Below are 19,521 nucleotides of genomic sequence, written 5' to 3'. Positions count from 1 at the left end.
AAGAGAGGGAGGGAGGGGAAGAGAGTCCCAGATTTGACCTTCCTTGGTGATGCTTACGCTAGCTGTGCAGCAGCCAGTACTGTGCCACTGAGACGCAGCCTACTCAGAGTAACTACAGGTTTCACAGGATTATCCTCGGGACACCTCTGAAGAGGTTGTTGCTGCATTTACTTTTCTGTGGGTGTAAAATCCTCTCATAACCAGCCACAAATACGTATTTGGCGATTTACAAACACAGTCAAGGTAACAAATGTGTAAAAACCGATTTGTGTGTGTCATGAAGGCCAAAAATGCGTTTTTGTAGATCTACAAATAAAACCCAGATTTAGAAATGTGTAAGAACGATTTTCTCTGTGCAGTTCTTTAAAATGTATTTGCAGATCATTAGATGTGCCTGATGCAAACAAATCACATTAAGTTTGCGTGCGAGGTTTCGAGAGGATTGTCCTGCTCTGAGATTCACATACGTATGGTGCTTTTAATGACAGGGGGAAAATGCGGATGCTTGGCTTTTCAGGCTTTTTTCCAGAGTTAAATTTGTGGATTATTGACCACACATCTGTGGTCATTATGAGAGACGCACAAATCATTTTTACACACTTGTAAATCAGTTGTTGTTTTTTTGTAGGTCGACAAAAAATTTTTGGCCTTCATGAGACACCCGTCAGTTTTTACACATTTGTAACCCTGACTGTAAATTGACGAATACGTTTGTGTGGCTTGTTTTGAGAGGATTTTACACCCATGCTTTTCAAGCAACATTGCTTTATGTAATATTTAAGATGATTCTTGTACAGTAGTTACATTTTTTTCAGTTAAATTTGTTGCCTCCCTGAGGAAACCTGATGCCGTGAGAGAGCAAGCGAGCAGTGAAATCCATGTATTTCTATGCAGGCACACATTCATATGGACATGCCTTGGTATAGTCAGTGAAGTGCACTCAGAGTGTCAATTAGGGAGGGATTTCAATGGACTGAAGTGGAGCCTCCAGTGAGGTGTGTGTTGCACATAGGCAGACAGAGACACAGAAAAACAGAAAGAAAGGGAGACAAAGAGACAGAGCTCTGAGCTTATTTATAGATTCACATGTGTGCACGAATGAATCTCTCTTGGTTCCACGAGCAGGGCCTCACGCTGTGCATCGTCCTCAGCATGACTGATTGATATGACTCATTTAGTGGCTGCAGAAGGCTGCTAGGACCAACAGGCTGTGAAAAATCTGAATATTCTAATGAGAGAACCAGATAAGGTGCACAGCACAAGTTTGGATGATTTGATCTGATTATGACCATAAAATGCTGTCACTCCTAATGGATAATGTTACAAAAGCCCTCTAATTTAACAAGCACCCTTCCCTCCATCTACAATAGATTGAGGTGTAATTGAAACAATTAGAGGCAGAGGAGGTAGAGGGCTCACTGGTCACAGCTTAGAGAAGAGGAGACAATGCAGAGAATTCTCTGCTTCTCTCAGCTCTTCAGCTTGAATGACCTCTGAGTCAGTTGTCCCAGTTTTTGATTCTGTTCCTCCATTTATTTTAATTGAATGGAAACATCAGTCTGCACTGCTCACTCCTTATTAGTTTCAGGGGGAAAATCAGTTATTTTGTTTTTGAAACTGGAAAAACTTTCAGTTAACATGACTTAATAAAAATCAGGCTGCCAGCAAACAATGATGGACTGCAGCTTGTTTATGTAATCATGTCAGGGGCTTCATAAAGGTCACCCACTCTTTTTGACCTCCTCACCCAGCATCGTCCTCAGGTTGCCTCCTTTTAATAGCAGCATTTCAGCTTCATCCTGCTTTGTTTTATTTACTAATTGCACTCTGAGGCCTCCCCTGTGTGGTGTTAATCAGACTGAGACCATGCAAGTTTCTTCAGTGCAGACTTTACAGGAAAACAGTGAGGTGAGCTAAGAAGCGTCTTTCAGCTGAGTGAAGCCTCGAGCAGAGGCATTTGTGTGGGCAGAAAGTTCATTAACTTACAAAACAGTGAAAATATAAATTTAGGGAGGCATTAGCTTGATCTATGGGATTGAGCGTTGTACAGTACACCTTCGTTCACTGCTCATCTGGGGGCGGCACTGTATGGGCAGAGAGAGGATGTCCCCATAGCAACGCAAACTCAAACACAGTTTCAATAGGTGTGTTTGAAAAGACAGGAGAGCGTGGATGCCCAGGCCAGCCACCAAATGCAAAGCAAGAGCTTTACACAGAACTCGTCTCTGCCTCCGAGTCCTTCCCAGCACCATGTGATGGTAATAGAGAGGCTCTTGAATCAGTCACAGCATGTCAGTGGCAGTGAGATGACCTCATCCTGCTCTGCTTTTTTAAAATTTTATTTCTGTCTCTGCCTAATTAATCTGGGCACTCTGGTTGGCTCCTGACAGCAGGCTTGTAAAGTAAGATTTGTTCACTGCTCATTATCATTGATGAAGTAGAGTGTCAGTGGTGCCAGGAAGCGTGGCTGGTCGGGGCTGACGTGGGTGAGCTGGTGGTAGCGAAGTCGTCAACCCAGTCACTCCTGCCTCTGCTCCCACAGTCCCACTCCCAGATTAATTGCTCCCAGACTACTTTTGCACCTGAATTGAATTGTAATGATTCATAAGAAAGTGTAAAGTGTCTGACTGTACATGGATATGGAGGCAGCCAGGTTGATCTCCTGGTTATATTCTGCAGATTCAGTAGTTTAGCTTTTATGTTAGAGCTGGTTGGAAAAATGAAAACGGCATTTAGAATACATGTCTGTCAGATGGTTTTGCCTGCAAGAATGAAGTTATATTAATCTTCCATATGTTCTAATTATTTTTCAATCCATTTTTTCAACTTTTACACACATTTCACAAAGTCTCCAAAGGACTTTTATTAACCCCAAACTGTTGTATTTCTCAGTATTAAAGTACAGCATCACCAGAAACACAACTTGAACCATACAGCCAATTGTTTTGTTACACATCTCTAAAATTCATTTAAAAATAATCTCATTCCACTGGTATGCTTCAGTATTTTACTATTCAAATATTGTTGTTTTTTAACTTGTATGTTAGTTTTTACATTTATATATTGGAGAGGACTTTGTAGACAGTAGGGTGCCTTTCCTTATCATTCCTTACATATCCATTTGCAGTAGTTTATTGTATGTATATTTCTATGTGCACAGTTAAGATTATCATTTATAACCACACGTAAAAAAACTACACAGTATTTTATCTGAAGACATGGAGCACACAAAATAATAGTAATGCTGAGCTATTAAACCTGGCATCTGAGATGGATAAAGCAATCTGTCAAAGCCTGCTTGTTCATTTTAAACATTTTAAAATGTGATTGAAGGAATAATACCGATGTTTTTCCAGTGTATAAACTCTTCAGCATCTGGTGTCTGATCAGATTTGATATTGAGCTTAAACCAAAGAATAACGAGCAGGGCTTGTCATGAACGTGTGAGCAGTTACAAGGTCTGAGAATTTGTAGTACATGTAGATGATAAGTGCCTCGCTGCGATTTTCATGTGGCAATGGCTAATATGGCCACACAAGTCTAAGGTGAAGAAAAGTGGATGTGAACAGATGGTGATATATAGAGCAGGGAAGCCTCTATTTAGATGGACCTTCCAGTTCATCTCAGACATATTGATCGGCACAATTTATTCTCTTTACTCAGAGGATTATGGCTCTATAGAGTAATATAAAGGTTTCCCGACATGTCAATCAACTGTCACAGCCAATTCCACCCAGCAGACTTCATCCTGTCTCACAGATGGGCTCACCAACTCCCCCTGCCAATCAGACAGGCTCCATGTCTAACACCAGGGGTTCTTGAGGGCATCAAGTCTCTGTTTTTTTTTACATTTAGGAATGGTATCGATATTGTGGCTTTGTTGTATTTCTCTTGTTTATTATGTCATCTCTCTGCCTACTGCAATACATGTGGCTGTCTGTATTCTTCCATTTGCTTTTATTTGCTTGTATAACATTTGTGATTAGTCAGTTAGCAGCACTGTGTGGGCACATGTGCTTGAGAGGCATGTTTTAGTGGTCCCCCATTTCCTTCTGACCTCTGCAAATGACTCCTTTGGCAGGAAGTGTGCATGTAAACAGGCCAGCGGTGGGGCATTGATTCCATGGTTGGATTTATTGTTGAATCCCTCTGTTTGGATGAGAGTCTCTGACCTTGCCCATCTCAGGTGGCCAGAGCTGATGCCTTACTACCCATGAGCTGTAGTGAAGTTATTAAAAACTCCATTACCGCCATTCAAAGCTAGACATAACTCACGGTGCAGATATAGAGATGTCAAAAAAAAAAATAATCAAAGAGATTGATCTGAGAAAGTAGTGTAACTCAGAGAAATCTTAAGAAAGGTAGAAAGACTGCCAGAACTGAAATACTGACATCAGTCAGAGCCAGACTGGATCACTCAGTTACACATCGATCATACCCTTTTTCAATAACCCCTCTCTGTCACTGTGTAGATCCTGAAGGAGGTAAAGGATGAGGAATGGAACATGGGCAATATTGTCTACACGCTGACCAACAGGCGCTATGGAGAGAAATGCATAGCCTATGCAGAAAGTCATGATCAGGTAAATAATTTTTTTATGTGATCTTACTAGTGTGAATAGAGGCGGCACTATCTCAGTGGATAATAAAACATACTGTAACCTGCTTTTCCAGGCTCTGGTTGGGGATAAGACTCTGGCCTTCTGGTTAATGGACAAAGAGATGTACACCAACATGAGCTCCATGATTCCCATGACAGCCGTCATCGACCGCGGCATGCAGCTGCATAAGATGATCCGCCTGCTAACTCACGGTCTGGGTGGTGAAGGCTACCTCAACTTCATGGGTGAGTCACTGTGGCAATCCAACACTACAGTTGTATATAAATTATACTAGATACCAAAACAGATTGTATTAAGCAGTCATTGAGAAATATTGTATAACCCTTTTTATCTGATGCTTCCTGTTTTTAATAACATTCTGTCTTGAAGCTATTCATCCATTGACAGAAAATTAATGCACATCAATTATGACAATTCATTACAAATTTTAATCACCTAGCGTGGAGAATTGCCAAACATTATTTGCTTCCCTTGTGTGAGAATTTATTTCTTTTCTCCATTTTATATCTATGTAAATTAACTACATATAGCAAATGAGGCCATGAGTGTGAAGCAGCATCCTTCTGTTTGGTTCTTCTTCTTTTTTTTTTTTTTTAAGATGACAGGAATGATTTTGGATCCCTGTCATGTACCGTATTCTTCCTGAATTTGAACTTCTCCCCTCAGGCAAATGTAACAGTGTTCACCAAACAGATATAAACATGTATTTATTCTCCTGTCCATCTAAGACATTCACAGGCAGAAACATGCTTCAGCATAAATATTTAATTGATCCCTACTGTCTTCATTTGCACTAATGTTAGGGGTGTTGTTTTTGTGCTATAGTCATTTATTGTTGTACACATCACAATGTCGTGTGTGTGTTTAACATCACGGTAGGACTGAGAAACTGATTTTACCTTTTGAAATGAGGAGCAAGTTCTCTTTCATAAAGCCTTAAAATAGCCCAACATAGCCCTTGTTACTTATTTTCCATTTGGGTTTAAAATGCTCAGTTTTATATTTCTTTTATGGATGTATCTCTGGAGTAGCACACTACCGTTGAGTCAAGGCTGATGATAAGCATCAAAGGAACCTTTGAAGTGAGGTTGACATTAATACTCACTTTCCAGAGCTGATGGTGAAATACAGGACAAAAGCTGTCTTTATGAGACAGGTTCCTTTTTTAACGTGGATCAAATTCTCATTCATTGTTGAGATATTCCTCATTTTCAACACATCATCTGAACTACAGCATGGCTTTATGCCTGTTGGTAATACTCAGATATATTTCATAAACTGATTATTTGTGATGTTGGAAGTTGACCTTGGTTGAAGGGAATGTGTTTGCCTCTCTCTGGCTTAATGTAAATACAGAATACTGCTGAGATCCGCAGCATTTTAGCTCCACCTTGTGACTAGATGGTCCGGTCAAATAATCAAAATATTTCTACAATGTTTGTACTGCTTCTTTGAATTCATTATCTGTCAGTATTCACTATGATGTGCAGTCTTACTCAAGGAAAAAGCATGAAACACCCTGTGAATTTTTGCTAATTGGACCAATGTGTCAGGGCAAAGAAGCATAATCAAACCTGCTGTTGTTGATGGGCAGTAATAACAGGGCGGTTTATAATGAACAAGTGAGTGAGGATGTCAGAGAATTGACCCCATGTGGACAGCTGAAGTATAGTTAATAGTAATTATATCTGATTCTCCAGATAAAGTATAGCTAAAAGGCACACTGCTGCACTCTGTGCTTTGTCTCAGTGGGTGCAGCAGCAGAATCATCAGCTGATGTAGTGAGTGAAAATACCTTAAATTAATGATCTCATTAAATCAATCATATTTTGTGGGGGGAAAAAAACTATTATGAATTTGCTAACTTGTCATTACAGCTTTAAGCCACACATAGTTTTGCATGTTTTGTTCACCTGTATTATTACGGTTGACATATATTATAGCAAAGGGCAGTTGTTTTCTTCCAGATCAGAATGTTTCTATCTGAAATTTGTTAATTCAGGAAATAATAAATGAAGTTGAAAGAGGCTTGCAATTAATCATAAAACCTCACTGTATTTAATAAGGCAAGTTCAGTTCAGTCACTTTATGTTGAGTAGGATTTCTGAGATCTGATAATGTTAGAAACAGCAGAATCAGAACTAGAAGGCTTGTATACCCTACAGTTTCTATTACTGTATAACATTCTTGTCTCAGTAGTCTATAATCTGTACTACATGTGTTTATGGTTGGTCTGCATGTTGTAAATTCTTGTGCTTCCTCTCTATCTTCTGTTTCAGTCTTTTCTGATTCTTACCCTGTAGAGTAAATCACAATTTGAGCTGTTCAAATGTTAGACACTGAGATTTGGTTTTGAAATATATTGTAAATACTGACCTGTACCTTCTTCACTTTAATTTTGAACTGGAGAGTGTCTTCTCTATCCTCTGTCTTTTCCACATCTTTATACGTCTCACATTACCTTGTAAAGACTGCCCTGAGTGATGATCTTGCTTTTCGTCCTGATGGCTGTGAGCAGCTTTTAACCTCTCAAAGTTAATTCCTCTTCCTGATGCATTAATAATAATTTCGAGAACTGTTGACTGGCTGGCTAATGGTGCTATCATCTTTTGAAAACAGTAACAATAGATGAAAACAGGAAACAGAAAAAAAAAAAGTTTCCCAATCTACAAAGACACTGAAGTTCGTCCCCGGAACATTCTAGAGTTCAGGGCCCTTAGTGGGTCAGCTTTAGGGAAATACTCAAGGAAAAAAAAAATCAAGTGAATCCGAGATGACATACCATGTCAATGAATCAATGAGGCAGAGTCATTTAGCCACTGCTGAGCATGAGCAAATTGTTTGAGCAAGCAAATCAATTTGAAGCCTAACCTAGAAAAAGCCATTTATTTGCTCATGGCCTATGGCAAACACCACAGAGCAAGAGGACAGAGAGCGCATCTGTATTTGAGATGCTGAGAGATGGATACTGTAAAGGATGTTGGAGTGTCAATGACATTAAAGTGCCAAGTGGCATGGCAGTAATGAAACGCCTCAGTGGTTTTATCATTACATCAGCAGGGACAGAATGAAGCGCCCGCACTTCCTGACTTTCAGGGTTCACAGAGACTTAAGATAACCTTGCAGATTTACAGTTTAAATGATTGAGCTAAAAACTTCTCCTAGCATTCTGTATTCATGGAGTGCGACAGTGCAACAGGCAACCATTATACCGCAGCCCAGGACAATGAATTGAAGACCAGTGCTTCCTCCTCATACATTTCAAATAGATAATCTCACTGAATGCTCAACCTGCTTTCAGGCTTGTGTTTTTGGATGAATGGGCCATTCCTACCTTTTCTGTAGTACCAGTAACACTTATTTAATATTCAAACTGGGAGTGGGAGTTTACATTAACACAGTAACAAGAAATGAATCTAGTGAGTGTAAATAATCATCACATCTCCTCTGCAGCTTTTTAAAATTTTTGTTTCTTTGTTGTTTTGCACTGCAATTAAAACCTTCTGCGACTGTCACTTTCCTATCCCCTCGGATTCCCTCATTGATCTTCCTATGCCAGAATTCCTCCAATGGAGGCTCCTTCTTGTACTGCTAATTACTGAGGGGACTGTGTCACTGTCAGGCCTTTATCTGATGTAGGGGCTGTGTAGAGGAGTAATGGAATGTGCCAGCTCAAAAGCTGTCTGACATAACCTTGTGTAAACATGGTTGCCCACCCATTAATCATATCATTATTGGGACCACCATAAATTTAAGCATCAGCATTCTCCAACAAATGTGTTTTTCCCCCCACCATTTAGCATGGGTGTACAAATCATGGTGCAACTTATTATATGAAAATGCTATATATAATTTTTCTTTGAGTGTTTAGCCATCATTTATACTGGTTATGATAACCCTGTACTCAACAACCTGACTGCTGGCATCTGGGGACGTGGTGACATCTCTAGAAGTCTAGTGTATCAGGGCAAGGTGCAATCTGATCACACTGAACAGGCTTTTCTTGTATATTATATTGTATATGTATATTACACTGACTTCGCTAAACTCTATATTTTACCACCTGGATAACTGGTTACATTTTCAAACAAATGTTTTTATTGTTTTGCTTTAATAAGACCAAGAGTCTACAGACGTGCTGTCGTCTGTGAGGGTGGTACAGGCACAGAAGTGCCTTGAGTTGAATGCTGATCACAGCATGCTACAATAACATGCTCACAATGACATTGCTAACATGCTCATGTCCCTCTTAGTTTAGCAAATCGTTCTTGCACATTTACTAATTGTCTCTAAACACCGCCATCATCCGTCCAACACCACAAATATGAACTTGCTGGTGGTGCTAGAGGATGTTAGAGGAGCACCAGATTCATTAGGGTTCATCCACTGGAGATTATGAAAATTTGCACCAAATGTTATGGCAACCCATGTTGCCAGGGTATTCCAGTCTGGACCACAGTGTTGGAGTGACTGACTGAAACTGCCATTTCTCTAGCTATGATGCATGATTATAAAGCCTGAACTGTTTTTCCCCTAAATGATACTCTGTTACCATCTATTCCAATTTTTACTCTCGTAGTTTTGACCATCAGTCCTATCAGTAAATTAATTTCTGAGATCAGAATGGCAGCATCACTGAACACAACTCCAATGGGGCAAGAAACATGAGCAGTCGGATCAAAAAGGTTTTAAATAAACTCTGTGGTTAACCAAAGGAAACAGTCAGTAAAACTATTAGCCAAACTGTTCTATATAAGCATTCTGTGTCAGCTGTGGCCAGCCAGGCTTACTGTACTTGTGTTTACTCATATTTTAGATATTCTGGTTTAACAATTGGCTGAGCTTCTGACTATGTTTGATTCTTGCCCTGTCTGGCTAAAAACAGTAATTATCCTTTAATGGTGTTTAAAAAACAATCCCTGTATATTTTATAGTAAAACGGCACACAGTATTTTATCTCTGATAACAGTGCCCTACAAATATAAAGAGGCACAAATGATGGTTTTATTTATGTGTATTGGGGGGCAATCCATCTTGCACAGAATGTGCTAACTGTTTTATTTCAGCTGTGAGAAGGCACGGGAAGGGGATTATCACGGTGATTAATGCAGGCACGTGGGAGGAACGTTGCTGTGTTATTGTGGAAGAGAAGGAAATGATTGCTTAATGGAGGCGTGTCCAATGTGTTTCTTTAAAGTTGAAATGAAAAAGATGAGTCAAAGGCTTCCATGGGTTAACGAATCAAGCTGTATAGGAAACTGATCATCCACACTAGACTTTATAAAATAATAACATTGGGAAACTGGAAATAAATACAGGCAGAAGAATGTGATGCACTTACACTGTTAATGAAGTGTGGCTCTGTAGCTTTTAGCAAAGCATTGGCTAGTATCTGGGTTTGCTGTCTCAGAGAGATTAGCATGCAAGCCATGTTTATTTTAATAATTCCTGTGTGTGTGTGTGTATGTGTACATGGCCTCTCTGCCTCCAGATGCCACACATATTCGTGGACAGCAAGTGGGTGATATGGACTAGCCTAAGGCTGCCTGCTCATTAATGGAAAGTCAGCACTTAAACATTTTAACACTGTAAAGCAACTGTTGTGTGGTGGCGTTCTTATTTGTACAGGTCAGCTGTAGGCTGCAGATGAACTCACATCACATTGCAATATTTAGAGTGCAATGTGAAATAACAGTTTCTTTATATGCTCATTATTTTGCCATGACTGGGTTCATGCCTGTAGCTCAGTTCCTTCGCTTTAGGCCACAGGAAAAATTACCACTTGTTTCAATTTTTGTTCTAGTCCACTTAGTAGGATTCACATTGACTTATTACGAAGAAACAAAGACTTGTAAACATACTGTAAAGTCACATCAGCTGGCACGTAACTCATTCATTGGACAGTTTCTGTGACCTGTTCTGCATCATCGGCGCTACATGAGCCCCTCGGAAAAAATCTAAACAAAATTTATTTCATCGGCTGACAGCAAGTGTCACTGTTCAGTGGCGCTTGAGGTCTTTACTTATTTTCCCCGGTGTTCACAAAAAACGCAGAAAATCACTTAATCATGAGCAATGGTGCCGACTGTAATATTACTTTATTTGTCATGTATAGTGAGAAAAGGCTAGACTACAATGAGCCATCTTGTTCTACGGTGTGACTGGGGGAAATTGTTGCCAGGAGCAGCAAAGGAATGATGTAAAATTGTTTTGAATTTATGAAACTGTCACATATCCATGATCACTGGCTGCTCCTTGTAGACCTATTGTAGACCAACAGAAACTTTTCAGGTGTGTGTGTGGAATAATATTTTGGTCCATGTTATATTGTGTTTCAAATTGCAATGACCACACTTCCCCCAAATGAACAAGACTGAATTAGGTTACATGTGAACACAACTTAAAAAAAAAAAAATATCACATCTGGCGAAATGTATTGTAAAAGTCGTAGCAGTCGAGTAGCACTATCTGCACACTTACCTATAGAGGTATCATGTGTGAGAGCTCTAAAGGCTCAGTATGTTCTACCGAGCTGCTTCAGGTGAGTTCAACGAGAGCATCGATCACCTGTTGCCTCTTTGTATGAAATAACCTAAGCTGTGTCTCAAAGCCAGGTTGCATACTAACTGTGTGTAATTTGCACTATATACAAATATGTGCAGTAAACTATATTTTTGTTGGTATTCTATCCGGCTGTGTCCCATGTCTAAGCAGGTTCTGAGTATGTAGCATAGCCACACTGACAGTATTAAATATTTCCAATGATTATTATTATTTATTATTATAATTTTTCTTTCTTTTTTTTTGCAAAAAGCACAAAAGATGGTAAGCCACTCACTCCTGCAAAAACACATTCTGGATAGGAGGAAAGTAAGATTTAAATATGTGGAAAATCCGTTTGCTTCTTTTTCAAGCTTATTTGGCAGCAATTTTCTAAATGTGTAATTTCTATCATCCCGCATCATTTCAGATTATTATAAAAGGTATATCAACTGGTTGACACGGCCCTAATACATACACATAGTTGAATACATGTAATGTATTTGAAGATTGCATCTTCATGGATCTGTTGTCAGTATGACAGCCTGTTTGCTTGCTTTCTCACAGTCTGAACTGTCCATTACATGCTGCTGCATTCCATTTCTCACATTTTTCTTAGCAGAAAAGTGTGGAATGCTTCTGTGGTTACAATCATTCCCACAACCTACACTTACTGTATGCAATACAGTGCAACACAGAGAGCCCATTTCTCTAGGCTGTGTAGAAAGTAATTCTGGGAAATGTAGGAACTCAAAAGGTACTGTAGATGATAAGTCAAGTAGAGGGTGGATATACCAAAATAATAGTTTATGTATTGAACATCACATGTTGCGAAGGAGTGTCTGTCTGTGGATTTTTTTTTTTTTTTTTGTTCTTTCTGTGAGTCCCCTGAAGTAATCATGAGGCTTATTCCTTACGGAGGAGCCTGTATCACAGCATTTGAGATATTCTTTTATGTCGTTTCTCTCTTTTGACATGTCTTGATATCATGCGAAGGCTACTTAAACCCAGAGAATGTTATGCTTACTGTGACTGCCTTTGTAAAATTAAAAAGGACGGTTGTCAAATTGTAACATGTCCTTGACATCTTTCATTCAGCACAATCCTCTGTTCCATAGATGCCTTTTCAAGTGACAGCATATCATTATCTTTTATGACTCCAGTTCTGTGATTACATGTGGAGCCCTCAAGTCAGACTTTGTGTGCTTTGCCATGCATTTCAGCTGTCAGGGGGCATTTTTCACCTACAGACTGTCAGTACTTTAAAACTGTCACATAGTAGGTCTCCAGACTCCTGTGTGCAGTGCTAAGCTCAGGCTGTGTTGCACCAATGGCCTGCAAGTCCCTAGAGTTGTCCTCCTCAGCTCTGTTTGCCCATGGGTCTTTTCTACATTCTGTACCTCAGTGTGTTTCCAAACGGAGCATTGTCTATGTAAGAGCCAAAAACATCAGTTGGAGTGTGAGTCATTCTGTTCCAGGAGAAGACATATTAGGAGCTGTTACAGTCTATCTAAGATCTAAAATCACATTATATCATGTAATACATGACTTTCAGTTCAATACACATAAGTAATCAAAAAATTCACCTTGTGTTTTGTTCAGATTATGTTAAAGTATAGCTGTGTGCATTATTAGCAGAGAAGGAGCCAAGGGAGGTGCTTGAAATTGCCTGTTTTCCTCTTGGGATTCTAAAGGCAATGGGTAAATCCAAATTCCCTTAATTTGTTGTTCCTCTCTCCTCAATTTCTGGTTGACCTGGAAGTTGTTCAGGTCCGGACATTCCAAAGCTCTTATTCTTGTTCTGAGGAGTGAGTAGACTGCCTGGAAGAGCCCCAAGCAAGAATACTCAAGAGTATCCTTTGCAAAGTTGTCTATGGACTGACACACCCCTTTATTGGAAATCAGTTGTTGATTGGCTGCTTCAGATGGAAGATCCGAAAGCAATTAAGGGGATTGGGATTTACCCTCTGTATCTTGGAATACTGACACTTTCGACAGCCCCTAGTGGCAGCAGAGCACATGCAAAAACTTGATTAAGTGATCCCAATTCCACTAATTGCATTGACATTTTCTTCACTTGTCTTTTCCTTGCATCTTAGTCTCTCCCATGTAAGACACAAGAAGAAGATGCAAGGACAAACTGCAAGGAGAGAGGAGTGAGGAAACATGTTTTAACTGACATGAAGCGTCCATTCCTCTGATCCCTCATGTGAATTGTCCAGTCGCCAACTGACTGTCAATAAAGGGGCATGTCAATCTGTAACAGACTTCCGCAAAGGATGCACTCATGTATCCTTGGTTATAGCTCCTCCAGGCAAACTCCTCGCCTCTCGATGCTCGCGCTTGCTTAGAGCAGAAATATGAGCTGTGGGCCTCGACACAGCCCACAGCAGCTGTAACATCCATGGTGAAACTGTGAATTTGCCCTGCTAAGATAGATACAAAACAACACCAAAGATGGGAGCAATAATCTTTAAGAGACGTCTGCCATGGTGCCTTCATGCAGTCTTAGAATTGTATTAGACATCATTGTCTAATTTTATTAGACACTGATGAAAACGGGCTTGGAGGTGCCCTCCAGAAAAAGTGAGTAGGACCAAAGCAGTGAATCTTATTCTGATGGTCTTTGACGCAAATTGTATTTAGAGTACACTATATTTATCATATAGCTTCAAATCATGTTTGATTTATGAAAATTAATCACCACAGTGGTGTAAAATGTAATGTCGATTCACACTCCCACGAGATGGAAGCAATAATGTCGGCAGTCCTTTGACCTTCGCTTAAGTGCCGAAATAATGCTAAACTCCTTATGGTCAGCATACTGTATCTCAGAAACAAATCAAATCTTCTTATTCAGAGGTTTTCACAAATTCTGGATTTTTGATGGGCATTGTTTTAGTGTACACATTCCTCTTGGTGGTCTGCAGGGAAGAAAGACTGCCTTTAGCTGTCAGTGTTGCAAGTCTGAGGTGTAATCCTCTCCTTTACATTTCAAGTTCAGCCATGTGGGAGGCTTGGTATTCACGCAGATGTCCCTTTCTTTTTTCATTCTCTCTTTCATTCCTTTTTCCTTCTCTCTCTCTCTCCCCCCATGTCTTTGCGACCCTAATTCCCATGCTAGTGCTATGTTGGGCTTGTTCTGTTGGCAGTCCGTGCTTTATTGTTTGGTAGTTCTTTAACACCTACATAATATATTTCATCAGAATCTGCTGTCTGTTCCACTTTCTCCTATCCCTTTTTTTTTTTTTTTGGGGTGGGGGGGGGCGGCTTTTCTGTTGTCATGCATCTTCCTCTGTCTCTTGTCTGTGTATCTCTTGCTCTGCTGGGAATTCAATTATCCTGGCTGTTGTTTTATGATGTTGTCTTGACATGTGATGACGGATTCATTGTCTCATCTCCTGACATGACAGCATAGGAGCAACAGGGCTGTTATTTCCTACACTTCTGCACTGTGCATTCAGCTTTATATCTGGACTCTTCCTCCACCAGTGATACTACTCCGAAGTTTTTACTCCTTGCTGATTTTGACTTTCAGATGTTAAGGAAAACTAACACTCTTCTGGAGTAGTTGCATTAAAATTACAGTAGATGTTTTTGTGGTGCATTGGTCAAGTAATTCTTAAATTTAAAGATGCTTTAATCAACTGTGTGACATTCTAGGCAAAAAAACATGTGTTCCCTCATTTCCTGGTAAATTATTGTTGCATATTTACTGAATATGTGAGACTCAAATGAAAGACTTTTTAGGCCTATTAATGAAAGGGCAGGTTTCTCTGCAGCACATTGTGGTTGGTGAAGATGTGGCAAGAACTTAATATGCGAAGTATCAAGTTCTGTTGGGGTTATAAAAAGGTATCAAACTGTCGCTGACTCTGGTCTCTTTGATCTGTGTCTTCTTTTGTCCTGTTAAAAATTGCACAAAACCTGAAAAGAACCTCACATAGCATGACACATTAAAGTATGCTAATTCACAGAGTCTCTGTGCCTTTCTCTTCATTATGTACATTCTTTAATAACACTTTCTGTGTTGCAGGGAATGAGTTTGGCCATCCTGAGTGGCTGGATTTCCCCAGACAGGGGAACAATCAGAGTTACCGATATGCCCGGCGGCAGTTTAACCTAGTGGATATGGATGACCTTCGCTACCGTCAGCTCTATGCCTTTGACCGTGACATGAACCGTACCGAAGACAAGTACGGCTGGCTGGCTGCCCCACCTGTAAGGTCATCACACGATCACTGTACACTGAGATTTTAGCGGTGACAAAATCATGCCACGGCACAATGTTGTACTGTATTGACATACAGAATATTTAATCACTTCTAGTGCCCAGATCGATTCTTTGTGATTTCGCTCCCATAATATTATTTTCTAAACATAAATGTATTTTCAAGATACCCTCTTTATGCACCTTCCAAAATTGGGTATTACTCAGGCAGTGTGAGATAAATGCACCACAAAAGAGTTCATTTTGAAAATGGCTTGTTTCTCTGATGTCTGTCAAAGTGAACAGTAGCGCTCCTCTCTTTACATGCATTGGAAGCCTATGGGAGAAAAAAATTCTGTTTTTCCTTTGAGAGGCTGGTAGCAGAGTAATAGGATAATGCAAATGGAGAGTGTGGCTAAATTGGCAGAGATTAAAAGCGAGTCTGTGTAATTGATTCAGAAATACCTCCCTCATATCCCCGGGAATCAGTCCTCAGATTAGAGCTTCTACTGCACCTTGCTGTGTTACACTCTGACCTGCACAGCTCTCCTTAACAGACAAATGCAGCAGAGTAGGAAATGTAACCGAGAGTATAATTAGAGACATGTCTGGTTCTGCATCAGTGAGACATGTATTCTGATTTAATGGAGCCTCTTACACCCTTTACAACCAGATAAAACAGAGCTTTGGAGGTAAGGCAAAGGAAAAGCAGAACCTGGCTGATTTCTGTGCTCCTTTTGGGCGGGAATGCTGATCCCACAGGATGCTACTGGCAGGGAAGATGCATACATTTGGCACCAGCGCTGATCTACTACACGCTGGGTGCTGTTTTCCTGGACTGTTTTTAACTGAAACCATATAGTAGATGACAGCTGTACAATGTACACTTAAGACATCATCTAATTATGCTGTGTCTTTGATTTATAACCTAAAATCATGTGTAAATAATATTATATAACGGCAGTCTGCTGAGCTCTATTGTGCTTAAAGCTCTGGAAAGCTGGGATGTGTAAGTAGCAGGAGGGTAGAAACAGGGTAGAAACTCAACTGAATTTGCATTAAATCTGATTGTTTTAACTAATGCTATGCTGCAAGATACTCTTAAGTTCCCTGTTATAGGGCTATCAGCAATGTTGCAAATTTCCAGTTTATAATTATTAATTCCCATGGAAAGTTTCCAACATCCCAGAATTTTGCAACCCTACATCTGATAATGAGTTTACCCTGCAGAAGTGTTCACCAAACTAGGGCAACAGTTATCTTATCCAAGGCCAGAGAGGATGTGCATGTAATTATTTTTCCTTTTCCTCCCTTTTTTATGACCATGAAATAACATTTAGTTTTTTATTTACACATAAGAAAAATGTAAGGTGCCAGAAATCTTACTCTGTGATTATCTGAAGGTTTTGGCAGATTGTTGGCAAGAGATCAAAAATGTATTTATGTCACAATGACAGAATAATAAGACAAACCGTTTCCAAGTTATTCTGAAATCATTTTTGTTTTACAGCATGGTAGGTGTCTCAAAATGAAAATATAACTCTTACCACATTAAAACAAAGTTTTGAATAGACGGTCAGTTCACTACCACACTGTGACTGTGCAATCTACAAACCACCCAGCTGGAATATGGCACGAGATTAGTTCTGCATACACATTATTATACAACTATAGTGGGTGTCACTTTTTTAATGAACCTAACAAATCAGTGCCAGTGCTGAAAGCATGGTCTTTGGCACAGACAAATGATGTGAGTTGATGACATTTCTCGGCTCGTATATGTTTTTTATTCTGACATTGTAGCGCTATGATGGGCATACATCACTCAACCTGGCAGACCTTAAAATTTATATTGTGCAGTTCAGCACAGATTGCATTTTATCCTACAGTACAGACCCATCTGGTACTGGGTGACATACAGTTGCTGTTATTGGACAGAGTCTAGAGGTTTTTGTTTTAGTCAAGACCACATCTCACTGGGGTGAAATCTGATTCAAGGCAAATTAGCATTTATAGTACCCCAAAATCATTAAGAGTAAAATATGTCAGCATCTGTAATAACCAGATGAGTGCACCTTCAATAACACTGAGATAATCATGCTTGGTGGGAATATTCTGAAGCTTGGTTCAATATTTCACTGTTGAGGGAAGGTCCAAGAGCATTTTTAAAATGAGAAGTGGGAGAGGATCTGTTAGCAGTTCTCCCTGTTGTCCCAGGTCTGAGTGAACAAAGCAGAAGTGGAGACATGTAGGGGCATTACATAAAAGTGTGATTTGTGCCTGTCTATTTGAAGATGTGCAGCTTCAAAAGGCCAAACTGTGAACATGAACCGAAGCTTCTGTTAGTGCAGAGACAGAGATAGCATCGCTGTGATGCAATTTAAATAAATCAGTACACACTAGGAAGCAGATTATGGCATCCATAAGAGTCTGTGTTCTACTTACACTACTGTTTCTGCTGGGATGCCAACCAGTACAATTACCCAGAAGTTACTTTGCTGGTAATAGAACTTAAATCCATCTTTATTTGTAATAGTAAACTGTTTGTTTATAGTATTAGTAACTGTCTGTGAATTCTAACATCAAGATTATCTGTTCACATTAGAATGTTTTCGAATATTGAGATCACTGGAGGTCTTGAGATTTACCCAGCACCTTTTGTAACTTCAGCACATTGTATGTTAGGCTATTATCCAGTCACTCATTGTTTTGCAACCCTTCAGGAAAGGTCAAAACATTATTTTTGACCTTTTGTCCAGTAGCAGGTTACATCTTCAGATGTATATTTGTTGTCTCATGTCTCCCTGGAAGCAGAAATAATTTCAGGAACCAATGTTTAAAACGAGTTTTTCCACAAACTGCGCTGGCTGCACCTGCAAATGACAAAATGTAAGCACCACTGAAGAAAAGGAGCAGAGGGCGCAGTTTATGGAATTATTGGATTTCAGCAGTGGTTTCACAAAAAAACATTTTCATTAAGAGTTCTGAGGTCACAAATGATGATACTCCTGGGATTTACCCTGCTCTCATTGTCTGGCTAGTTTCACCCAAAACTGTTTCAGGTCAGTGTGATGCTATAGGCTGTAACAAAAACAGAAACTTAACAGACTCTTAACTTAATTTTAAATCCACATATCAGTGGACTGTATGTTTGCATCAGAGGGAGATATTTTCATTAGGGCACACTTCAGAATGATTATTTAGGTAATTTAGATTTTTGAACCAATATCATCACATTCTGAATATAATCAGATTCTTTCTCTTACTACAAAGTCTTGTTTACATTTTCATTTATGTAATTGTGAGTAAGAATGCACATTTGATATACAGTACTGGTGTGCATCATTGGATTGCAACTTGATGGATGCCGATTACGGTTTTAGGCAGATGGAGCCAGACCTCGCCGACATGGGGGCAAGAGGCAGGGTACACTCTAGACAGGTGGCCAGTCTGTCACGGGGCTGACACATAGAGACTCACACTCGTATTCACACCTACAGGCAATTTAGTGTCATTAATCAACCTAGCCTGTCCTTGCATGTCTTTGGGCTGTGGGAGGAAGCCGGAGTACCAGAAGAAAACCCATAAATGTACCAAGAGAACATGCAAACTCCACACAGAAAGGCCCCAGTCGGCTGCAGTTGCATCTTTCATGCATTTCAACGTGCTTTACCGATGACTGGCAGAGACTAAAGCATGTAAAAAATAAAAAGAAGATGAGATGTGTATGTAAATGCATAACCAGAATAAATAATGGTAGTCAATTATTCTAATCAAAAGCAATTCCAGAAATGTAGGTTTTAAATCTGCCTATAAAAAAACATCAACACTTTCAGATGTTTATGCAGTGATAGACCTGGTAATACTACAGACAGCCAGCTCCTTCCTTAACCTCCATCCTCTCTGCCTGTCCAGTTGTATGGGTGCTTATCTTCTCGTTCAGTCGTGAATATGCGGCCCTGAAACTGGCCTGGGGAACAAGTCACTAAAAATAGGGGGTTGGGTGGCATTGATAATCTCTGCTAATGACACGTTAACAGTAGCTCACTCCACAGGAATGTGGCGGCTTTATCGTGTGCAGCTGTCTAAAGCAGTGGGTTCCTCGCACTACCCCGGCCTCTGGCTTTCTACTGATGAGTGCCACCTGAA

The 19,521-nt window shown here is 39.9% G+C and overlaps 1 protein-coding gene across 1 annotated transcript in view; it reads left to right on the top strand.

The window, feature by feature from the left end:
• gbe1b (glucan (1,4-alpha-), branching enzyme 1b) overlaps positions 1 to 19,521 on the top strand; it is a 72,972-nt gene that overhangs the window by 36,364 nt on the left and 17,087 nt on the right. The window contains exons 11-13 of the mRNA XM_020613150.1: positions 4,473 to 4,583; positions 4,675 to 4,846; positions 15,199 to 15,383. Coding sequence (XP_020468806.1) covers positions 4,473 to 4,583; positions 4,675 to 4,846; positions 15,199 to 15,383 — 468 coding nt within the window. The remainder of the gene's footprint in view (positions 1 to 4,472; positions 4,584 to 4,674; positions 4,847 to 15,198; positions 15,384 to 19,521) is intronic.

Source organism: Monopterus albus, unplaced genomic scaffold (genome assembly GCF_001952655.1).
Source record: "Monopterus albus unplaced genomic scaffold, M_albus_1.0 scaffold130.1, whole genome shotgun sequence".
NCBI lineage: Eukaryota > Metazoa > Chordata > Actinopteri > Synbranchiformes > Synbranchidae > Monopterus > Monopterus albus.
This window is presented reverse-complemented; position numbering and strand designations above follow the sequence as displayed.